This window comes from Pinus tabuliformis, chromosome 4_2 (assembly GCF_031772625.1).
Source record: "Pinus tabuliformis cultivar Carrire ecotype Pingquan chromosome 4_2, CPIR1, whole genome shotgun sequence".
NCBI lineage: Eukaryota > Viridiplantae > Streptophyta > Pinopsida > Pinales > Pinaceae > Pinus > Pinus tabuliformis.
In genome coordinates this window covers 996,245,101-996,256,484 of record NC_142304.1, presented here as the reverse complement: position 1 = coordinate 996,256,484, position 11,384 = coordinate 996,245,101, and the positions used below count along the sequence as shown (strand labels likewise).

Below are 11,384 nucleotides of genomic sequence, written 5' to 3'. Positions count from 1 at the left end.
AGGCTAGTATATTTACAAGTTAAAATAAATCATCATAATTGAAAATTAAATGATTACAAAATATTCATGAAATAATTTTAATAATCTCGAGATGAAAAATTGAAATTTATTTCTTTCTATTTTTCAAATTAATTTACAAAATATTATAAAATTAAAATAAAATAAAATTTGTATCGAATATAGTATTGATAAGTATGATATTATAATAAAGGCTAACCTACTTACAAGTTGAAAAGAATCATCATAATTGGAAATTATATAGATATATATAATAATTATGAAAATAAAGTTATAATTTAATTCACTTTTATAATTTTTTAATGGTGTTTGGTAATCTAGATATATTACTAAAGAACTTAGATATTTTATTGAAAATAATGGTTTTAGAATGATACTCAAGCCAGATGAACCACATAGGATAAATAATTATGCAAAGGATAAAATAGTTTCACATAGAATGAGCTATTATATGTAAAGCTTGGGCACTTTTGAACCTTTTATTTCATTTGTACCTTTTCAACTAGATCTGGTAATCTCAACCTGATTGAGAGAGGCTTAGAAGCTTTTTGTTTCCTTGTACATCTGTGGCATGATTATTGTTGCATGCAACAACATCAATTCTTGAAGTGAGATGTCCTCTTCAACATGGCAGAGAATGATTGAAAAAATCATCATCAATCCCATTGGATTCACCCTTATACTATATTTGCATACAATCATTTGGTTAATCTTATCTAACATGTGATTTGGACATGTTAGAGAAGTCAACTAAGGCCAGACAATCATTAGACAAGTTATCGAAGGCCACACAACCTTTCCTCATGATGAAGCAACGGTGAGAAATAAAGAAAAGGGAGGGAGTGTTTGATGTAGAATGAAATCACAGCTTACCAACAACTAACAACCACACATTGCGGAAACAAACGAAAAAACACATGCATGCAACCACACACATTTTGAAAGAAATAAACATGCAAATATCATTTTATCAACTAAAACCAATTTCCATTACCATAATCACAATAGGGCTTTGAGGGCCTTCTTTTGTTAGAGCCACATAACTTACGAGGCCTATGAGGGTATGGACCACCTATCGATATCAATATCTATAGGGCTTACAACTTGCAAAACCAAATTCTTCTTAGCAATGAGAATTTGTCTTTATAGGTCTACTACAGCTCCTTGTTATCTTCATCTATGTTGGCAATTTTTAAACTACAGGTTTTCTTTGTCAAGAGCTATAGGTTCTTTTTCTAAATTGCTTCAAATAGAGAACAATTCAAAGGCACAAAGAGTATGTAACTCCAATAGAGTTGGAAAAGTATCTGGAACATAGCAGCAGAGGGAAATAGAGTGTGCAACAATTGGATGAGTATCTAGAATGGGAGTAATAGAGAGCTTTGAAGGCGAACATGGGCACTTGAATCTGTTGATCTATATTTGTAAAAAAAATTAGAGTACAAACTTGATAAAATGTTTGTATGTTAGGATTTGATCCAAAACAAAGAGGGGCAAAGAAAACATGCTAAGATTGAACAATGAATGCCACAAGTCTATTCTTTCTTATATATATTTTTTACTTTTGTCATAAATATTATAGGTTCTTTTCGAATTGTAGAAGGTTAAACATGGGCTTTACAACTTGTCTATCAGTTGACAACTTTCTACATTGGCACCTTTTGTATCATTTCTTACTGCTACCATGTTAAGAGTGGTCAATTTATATGCAACAAATGGTTCCTCTCCCATTTTTATGTATCACTGACAAAACATTTCTTGGAATTTTGTGAGTTGCATTGGCACATTTTTAGGTAACCAAGTTAAAATTGTATTAGATGTCCAGAAAATCATCAAACTCATGGATGGAGCTAAAGATGACAAGAAAAAACAAATATGATTCTTTATGCCTTACATCCTTCACCAACATAACTCACTTCATCTAAAATTCAATCTTCCATCTCTTCTCTATTACTCTATAACCATTTTCTTTCTTATGAACTATAAGATTTAACTAATACACAAAAATTCACTATAATACTAAAATTCTACTTCCCTTCATCACATCTCATAATATAAATACAATTATCACAAAAACATATCAACACCTAATATCAATACAATTATCACAAAACATATCAGATTTATTGATCCAACGTCAATTTAATTATCATTGGCTTATTATAAAAATCAAAATACAACTTTTTCAAATTAAAGAATCCTATCCACGTCTCTTTGGACTTTTTAAGCGATTTATAGTTTAAATTTTGTAAGGAAACTGGCTCATTATAAAGGGGTGGAAAATAATAACTCTTATTAGAAATTGAGATCCCGACAGCGAGTTAAGAACGAGAAAGGAACTGATGGTTGAAGTTTAAAAAATGCGGCTAAAATTTTTAATTATGGATTTTATTAAAATGTTCTCGAAATTTATTTAATAACCACAAATTAAAATGTCAATAGACAATCAAATTGAAGCCATCCTGAGAATTTCATCCCTGGTGAATACGATCCCACCTTGTAATATTACAATTTTTAATTAATACAACCCTGGCCGTCACACGTATATTCCGGCCGTGAAATTCTCCGGCACTGATGCCGCTGCCGGCTTCAGCTTCTTTGTGTTTCCACGGCGGTCTTCCTCGATTCCACTGCCCGGGAAAATATTTAACGGCGACCGCTTTAAGTTTACTCCAAATAGCCGGACGGAAGAAGAAGAAAGAAAATCACCGTCTGTGGACAGAAAAGCCTTCTCGAGATTCACGAAGACCGGCGACGATGGATTCCCGTCATCTGACACAGTCGGCTCGAGCGCCTTCGAATCACGGAAGTTGAGAGAATCGTGGCTGGCGCGAGCGAGAATCGAACGTTGAGCAACGGCGTTCATGAGCGGCGGCGCCGCGTAGAAAAGTTGCGCCCGGTGCGGATACTCGGCCACGGAGAAGGGGTCAACCCACAGCGGACAGCGTTTGGGGCTCGGCGGCGCTGCGGCCGGGGGGAGGAAACTGCAGGGCCGGTGGCGAATGGTGATGAAGAGGTGACGCGAAATGGAGCCCCGCTCGAAGGTAACGATGTCGCCCGCTTGGAGGCGTTTTTCTTTCACATAGCGGATCCATCCCTTGGTAAGCACGTAACTCTGGCTGCTGTTCCAGTAAGAATAGCGGAACCGCCATGTTTTGTCCGTGCCGTCCTCGAAACTTAGCAGGACACCTTTACCTTTGCTCCCGCCAGACGCCACGTCGAGTGGGAAATATTTCTCGGCGTGCTGTTTCGGGATAACAAGGCGATTCAACTTCCCGACGTCGCTGGGCGTCACGGTCTTGTCGAAGAGGTGCTCGCGGGGCTCCAAGTGATTCGAGCGCACAACCTCAGGATTTATGTGGGAACAGCTCTTATTTTGGTCCAATTCTTCGTCGTAGGTGTGCTTTCTGAGCATGTCCACGATCTTGTACTTGGAGTGTCCGCGCAGAAACACCGCCTCAGGGTGGCTGTCGGCGAAGTTGAAATTGGTGATGGCGTCGGGGCCTCGAAACTTTGTGGCGGCCCTATCGTAGGCTCTGGCGGCGTCTTCTTCGCGATTGAATGTCCCTAGCCAGAGTCGCTTGTGCTTCTCATATATCTGCGCGCCCCACCGCCGGTTTGGCTGCGGCACTACGCCCTTGTACTGTGACGACGGCAGCTTCTTGCTGTAATTCTTCTCACCCTGCACCGATGGCATATTGCTGTTCTCGGACGAGACGGCGCTGATTCCGCTCCCCGTTCTTTCCAGCTCCGTCTGACCCACAAATGAAGAAGAATTAGAGCAAACCGAGTTGCCAACAGGCGGAGGTAACGACTTTGAGTCGTCCTCGATCACACTCCCGGCCTCCTCCTTGTCTGTTATTGTCGAATCACCTCCCATCACCTTCTTTCTGCAGACCGCTGTCCAAGTAGATTCCGGTTCCCTTGAATTAGTGGAGCTCTCGTCTTTCACGGGATCGTAGCATCTTCCCAATCTTAAACCCAGATCGCAACTGTCATTGCCGGCCACCTGCAATATATACCCAACTTCAACGTTATGACAACAGGTAGCTTAATCCATACACAGATATTTACTGTTCTAATTCTCAACAAAGTTGTTTAGATTTCAATAACAAACAAATTTCTTGAAATCTGGATCTGTGGGAAGAAAAAGAGCAAGTAGATCTCAAAACCCGTTTAACAATCAAACAATTAGACAGTCGACTTAAAAATATATACACAGTCACCGATCAATCCCAACCACCGCATGTGGCTCCAGCGAAATACATACATTGACTAACCTTGAGCAAATTACAAAGAGCCGCCTGCACGGGCACAGGCACACCAGTGCCGGACATATTCTCCAGCCTTGAGAAACGCCCCTACAACTCGGATGCTATCACAAAATTCAGGAAGAATGAGGAATTAGGGATGGTACGTCCATCGGAACGACGTATACTCAATTGAGATTTATATATCCAAAGCAGCTCTGAATCAGTAGAACGGCATATAAAAGAAACTAGAAAATTATAGAGAGAGGAAAGCAGTAGGAAGGAGTATGTAATTTGAAACAATGGTGTCTCTGCTGGTCTAACGTAAATAGCCACTTGGGTAGTAAATGGTCCGCCTGATGTGTTCATATTTGTTGGTATGTAGTGTTTACTGGGTCAACTCTGGCAGCCAGGCAGGCAGCTGCCCCACTCTCACATTTTCTAGATAGAGCTCAACAAATTTATAATTTCCAAAAAACCATTTATTAAAAGATTAACTTACTTACCGTAAACCAAACGCCGAGTCAATAAGAAACCGCGGCCTGAATCCCACGGCAGGCACCTGCAAATGCGCTGACCCATACACTATGGCTTCTCGAAAGCCCAGATGACGTCATGATGACCCGGTACAATGACATCACTGTCCTTGTCCATTGCATCTGCCCCGAAATGCTGGACGATAACAAATTACGAGAACTGCTTTTAATGTGCGTGGCATAAGAAGCTCTACACGTACTCCTTTCTAGGCTAATAAATTATTTTATGGTTTTGAAAAGAATGGGAGCGTTAGTCATAATTTTCACATGATTAAAGTAATGGAGTATAGTTACCTCATCTTTCAAGGATTCGCACAAAATCTTTAGGAAAATCCTCAAAATAGAAAATCTTTATGTCAAAGCCTTTTCAATAAACCGGTTGGCTAATAAGTTTTGTATTGAAAATGTTTGAATAGTAAGTAGATTCTTCGACTGCTTCATTCCATTTCGACACGAATCCCTTATTTTTTTTTTTATACAAAACCTGGAAGCCTCGTAGATTTTGATGTACCGTGCTGATGAGCATGCAGTACTTCAAATTTAAGGCCAAACCACTAATAATTCTTTCTTTTTATATAATATGAATGTTAATTTTTAGAAAAGTTAATTTTACCAACTTATGAAGTCACAGATGACAACTCTAGAGGTATATTTATATTCCAATACATTACAAAATATATATAGATATATTATGTCAGAAAATGCAATGCAAATGGTTTGCATCGGATTATCACATTCCACTGCAATATAATATAGATTTAAATATTTTAGGTCAGAAAATGCAATGCAAGTGGTTTGCATAAGAAACTACAACAAAGGTTTATTAATATGTGAGCATCAATTTTAATCATTATTCCTCTCCTCTATCTAAATATTTCACTGTTTTAAAAATGAAAATGTTGATTACAATAATGTTTTAGTTTACAGCCTAAAACCTAAAACAGTATATTCTTAATTATATCCCACATCATGCCCCAACACAACTTGGGGCTACACAATAAAAATCAATACTGTGTGTGTTTGATTCCACTTGTAGGTCTGGCTTTCTTTAAGAAATAAAGGAAAGGCTCATTTTTTACATATGGATGAATTGATGAGCTCACGGCTGACATTATTATGATTACGTCTGCAAAAACCTTAGTGCAACAGAAACACGGGGAAAATAAAAGTATTAGAAGTTCATGAAGTGTAAAGGAAAAAACTTTTCATATTTAAGTACGTAGTGATTTACAAAGTTTTGACATGTGTATACTGAAGTATTTGATCTAATGAATTATTTAATCATTTCATTAAATAATTAATAAAAGTAACATGTATTTTTAATTAGTGTGTTAAGAGGAGTATAATAGAGATATTGTAATATTATATTTAATATTTTGATTGGGTCACATTAAAATAAAAATGAAAATTAAATTAAAAACATAAAATTAATAATTATAATTAATGATTAAACTAGTTTAGATTTATTTTAATTCTGGAATTATCAAGTGTTTAGAGGTTTTTGAAATGCAAACTTCTTTAAAGGAAAAAGAGATTTGATCCTTAGCCATTTGGTGGATCTGAAGTTAAAATGATTCTAAGATGGTTGTATATAATGTTAGTTAAGTATCATTAAGTATAAGAAGACCTTAAATAGAATGAAATATTAAAAGCTTTTTAAAGTTACTTTAAACTCAAGCTAGGATGGCATATGGATGCTCATCTTAATTAGATCATTATGGGATAGAAAAGAGATCATGATCATTTAGCAAAATAAATATAATATTGGAAATTATTACTTCAAAGTTTAAGGAAAAGTTGTAGTGTGGTAAGGAGTGAGAAGGGAAAAAGTAATAAATATATTACAAGGAAGTGATAAAATCAAAGAAACTGGACATTTGCCAATTCCCAAAACCTCTTTAGACAAAAGAGTTGAAATGAAAAACACTTTATCTTAAATTATCCATCACAAACTCAAATTTTATATCAATTCAAAATATCTGTCACACTATCAATTTTTTCCACCTTTTAACTTACAAAAACTATGGTTATCCTGGAATACTTCTCATGTGTGTATGTGTATATATATATATGAGACATAGAATTCCAAGTAATATCTAATTTTTTGAAAATTTCATATCTAGTCTTAATGGATGTTCTTCATTACCATTGGGATATATATATATATATATATATATATTACATTTTTTGTATTTAATTTGCAGTTTTTAAAAATGTTTAATTTATATTTTAAAAAATATTTTTAATTAATTTGACATTAAATTATAAGAAATATTTATTGAGTGGAAAAGATATTTAAAACATCAAATGGTGGTTAAAAAAAAATGTTTAAAATATTTAATTTTAAAATTTCATTTTTATTCCTTTTTCAAACAAAAAAAAATTTAGCCCTATTAAAAATGAGTGATTTATTACCATTTAAATAAATTTCACATATCACAAATAATATTATAATAATAATAATTAATTTACTAATAAATATAAATTAAAAAAAACAAAACAAAACAAAAAACAACTTAATAATAAATATAAAATCTCAAAAAACACTCAATTCATATTAGAATATCTCAATCTTTAAAAACAAAATTATTTTAAAATACTAATAAAAAAATTAATAAACAAAAATAAAAATATTACAAACTTAAAAATTAACCCAAAAAGAATAATAATAATAATAAAGAAATATTCATTAAAAAAAATCCATCAGAGCGGTATACGAAAAATGAGAATTGACGGTGACTTTAAAAGAGTTACCGGCAAACCGTTGGCTTGTATTAGCTGAGTATTAATGTAAAACCCGTTGGCGTGTATTAGCTGAGCATTAATGTAAAACATGGGGTTTTAAATTTGTTTAGAAAATTATATAAATTTTGTTAAGGTTTTGATAAAATTTGGTAAGATTTTAATAAAATTTAGCAGAAATTTTGATAATTTGAGGTTATAGTTGTCAAGTTTCAAGATTTTGGGTATTTTTGGGAGGTTTTGAGGGTGCTAAATGTATTTCCACCATAAAAAAAACAAGATTCAACTTCTCATACTATCTAATTATTTGAAGAAAAAACCAAATTCAAGCAATTTTTTTGCCATCCTAACAAATTTGCTACCTAGATAAACGACGGCAGAGGAGCTACGGAGGAAATTGCTAAAACTCCAAGGTTTTTAGTTTGAATAACAACAAAGTGAATCATAGCGAATAATAACTAAATGAACCAAATTTACATACAAAAAGACAATAATAAAAAGATTTTTCAGCATTTCACATAGTTTCTTTGTGGACGATGTGTTGATTATGGGCATGATTAATAGGTTTTTATGGTTGGATTTATTTCAAATCTTCGCCAAATTTGGGAATGCCACATGACTAATCATGAATCTACAAAAGTCTATCATTTTATATGGCAATTGTGATCTGGAGGACATTGCATACATCCAAAGATTATTTGGGGTGGGGGCTGACATATTGGCGGGGGGCATGAAATACTTGGGATATCATATCAAACCCAACAAATACAGGATAAATGATTGGATGTGGTTAGTGGATAGGTACTATAAAAAGATCTCTGGGTGGGAATACAGATGCCTATCATTGGGTGGACACATTACTCTCACCCAATCAATGATCACATAGTTGGGAGTGTTTTGGGCCCATCTATACTGCCTCTCAAGTACCATTATCAAGAATCTTAATAGGATCATGGCAAAATATATTTGGTCTGGATCGACTACCACATACAAATACCATCTGGTTAAGTTGGCCTCCATTACCATTCCAAAAAGACTGGGCGGTTGGGGGATCCTGGATTTGAGGTGTTTTGGATGGGCGTTGCTACAAAAAACATTGTGGAGAGGTATTTTTGGGGATGGCATATGGGGGAATATTATTAGACATAAATATCTCAAAGACAAAGATTTTACTATTTGGATGCATAGGGAGCTCATTGGGACTACCTCGGGGTCGGCCATATGGCTCAGCTTAAACAAAATCAGGCATAGTTTTATGCAAAACTTGTGTTGGATCTTTGGATCCGGGCACAAGATATTGATCGGACATTACCATATTTTAGGTATGGGAAGGGATTTACGCCTGTTGGATGGATTCATCCAATGTATAAACAAAAAGGGTATTTTCTATTGGAACCGAGCCATTAGGAAATGGCATGGTTATTTACCTATCTGGAAACGATAGTGAGAGATGAGCCTAGAGGGCCCAGTGACACAAGAATGGGAGCAAATTAGGTCTGAGATGAAATTGGTAAGTGTCAGTCAGGAGGCAGGGGTAGATCGGATTGCTTGGTTTGGAAAAATGAAGGAAGGAGGCATAGTGGTGGCGGATGTCTATAATACTCTCTACAACCATGAGGTACACAACTCAGAGGTATGTTGGTTTTATAAGTTTTGGAAATCTAGAATTCCTATTAAGATCATTTTATTTCTTTGGCTTGTTTGGAAAAACAAGAACTTGACATGGGAAAACCTACAAAAGAGGAACTTGAAGGGGTCAAGGGTATGTGTACTGTGCAGGAATGCGACGGAAGACAATGTCCATATATTTCTGAGATGCCCCGTAACTATACAGATCTGGAGCTATATTGCTCGGAATATTGGTTTTCCACACAATCAATATGATAGCATCATTGATTGTTTGTGCTGGTGGAGAAAACAAAAATCCCAATGGAGGACAATCCCATTAACTTTTTTTTGGGAAATATGGAGATGGCGCAATAGAATTATTTTTTAGGATTATAGGGAAAATGAAACACATGTGATTGATTGCATTATTGGATGGTATACCTTTGAAAATGACTACAACGGTGGCCCCAAGAGGTCAATACATAGGAAGACACGCCTAAGAAATGAATACCCAGCGAAGTTCTTTGATGGCGTGACACAAAGGGGAACATGTGGGTGTGGTTTTTGGATCATTATATCAAGGGAACAAGAATACTGGGTCCATTGGGGTGTTGGTAGGGGCACAAATATGAAGGTAGAAGCTATGGCTTTATGGGGACTCCTTTGGTTCTCTTCTTATATGAACATTCCCTCCACCCACATTTATGGAGACTCATAGACTATCATTGACCATGTACAGGACAACACTAAAATAAATCAACCACTACTACATCGATGGCTCTAACAAATTGAGGCCATTTGGGGATCTCTCAGAGACTCAACGATTCAGCACATTGGACGGGAATTCAACCAAAATGCGAACAATATGTCAAAGATGGGGTTACTAGATGCACTAGATGGGATGCATATTGAGATTAAGTTGGGTGACAACATAATGGACATTTGGATCCTTCCACTCCCGGGATAGCATCGTGGATGGGATTTTATCCACTGAAATTTGGTTTTTTTTTTTTTACTTTCTACAGAAGGTAGTTTTGAGGCTGGTTTTTTTTTTCTTTTGTATTTGAATAGTTTATATTATGAGATGATAGATGGATTGAATACGTTTTTGATAAAAATGGGACATCTAAAAATGTTGTAGGTTTTTATGTTTTAATTTCCTCTCAGTACATAGGAAGTTATATTAGAAATGTCTAGGAACAGTTGGCATAAATGTATGGACTGATACTGAACAGAACAAGAAATTGGAGTAAAAATGTATATGCTCTATAAATTACTGGATATATGTACTATTTTTTATCCTCATATATAAAAACAGTGTTTTTTTCTTACTGAAACAAAAGTTTGTGCACCACTTAATGTGCAGTTTGACTCACAATTCAATTATGCAGCTAAGTTAAACCCTTTTATACCCATTTCACATTTTATCCAATCTTATATCTATGCCTCTATTTCTTTTTCTTTTTATATGGATATAAAAGTAGCAAATTGTTCCCTAAATTTTTTTAGAACCTATTTCTCTCTTTCTAAACTTTCGTAAATATCTTGAAGATCGATGTGATAATGTAAGATATATGTCCATTTGAACCTATTTCAAATGATTTTCTCCAAAGGTGAAGGCATTGAATTTGGTAGAAATTTAAATATATAAAAAAAACTATTCTAAATTTTATTACATATATCTATATATATCTATATACATAGAAATTTCTTTATAAAATTCCATCAAATTATCTTAAATAATAACTCCTATCAACAATTTGGGTTCCTTGTGATAGGAATGTATGGATAGAGCATTGTTATACAACAAGTTGTGTTTCTAGTAACCATAGTCATGTGGTGAGGAGGATAAGTGAGGCCCACAATATAAGTACAATGTACTTATCCTATTCAGCAACACTCCCATTCAAATGTTGACTCCAAAAAATGAAACCAACATAACACAACACACTCATGGAGTCATTGGTGGCTTATCCTTTCCACGTCAACAACACTATTGGAGCAATAATTAACTCCAAAATATGACGGTGAATTGGATTTCAACATTTTTCCTGTAATGTAAAAAAATAACTAAAGAGTTGCTTGGGTAAAACTAAGTCAATGTAGAGGAAATGTACTTACTCAAGTATGGAATCTTATGCTAATTGTGATCAATTTCCTTGTCTATGAAATAACGATAGTGATGATGACAGTAAAGTAATTGAACTTTCTCTCATGGGTAAAATTTAAA

At 35.0% G+C, this 11,384-nt stretch overlaps 1 protein-coding gene across 1 annotated transcript; it reads right to left on the bottom strand.

The window, feature by feature from the left end:
- Nucleotides 1-2,334: 2,334 nt before the first annotated feature.
- On the bottom strand, nucleotides 2,335-4,523 carry LOC149173004 (uncharacterized). Its single transcript, XM_089427864.1, has 2 exons — nucleotides 4,299-4,523; nucleotides 2,335-4,027 (listed from the first exon to the last, which is right to left on the bottom strand). The coding sequence occupies exons 1-2, from the start codon at nucleotides 4,353-4,355 to the stop codon at nucleotides 2,555-2,557; spliced, it is 1,530 nt and encodes a 509-aa protein (XP_089283990.1). The 5' UTR covers nucleotides 4,356-4,523; the 3' UTR covers nucleotides 2,335-2,554.
- Between the last annotated feature and the right edge of the window lie 6,861 nt (nucleotides 4,524-11,384).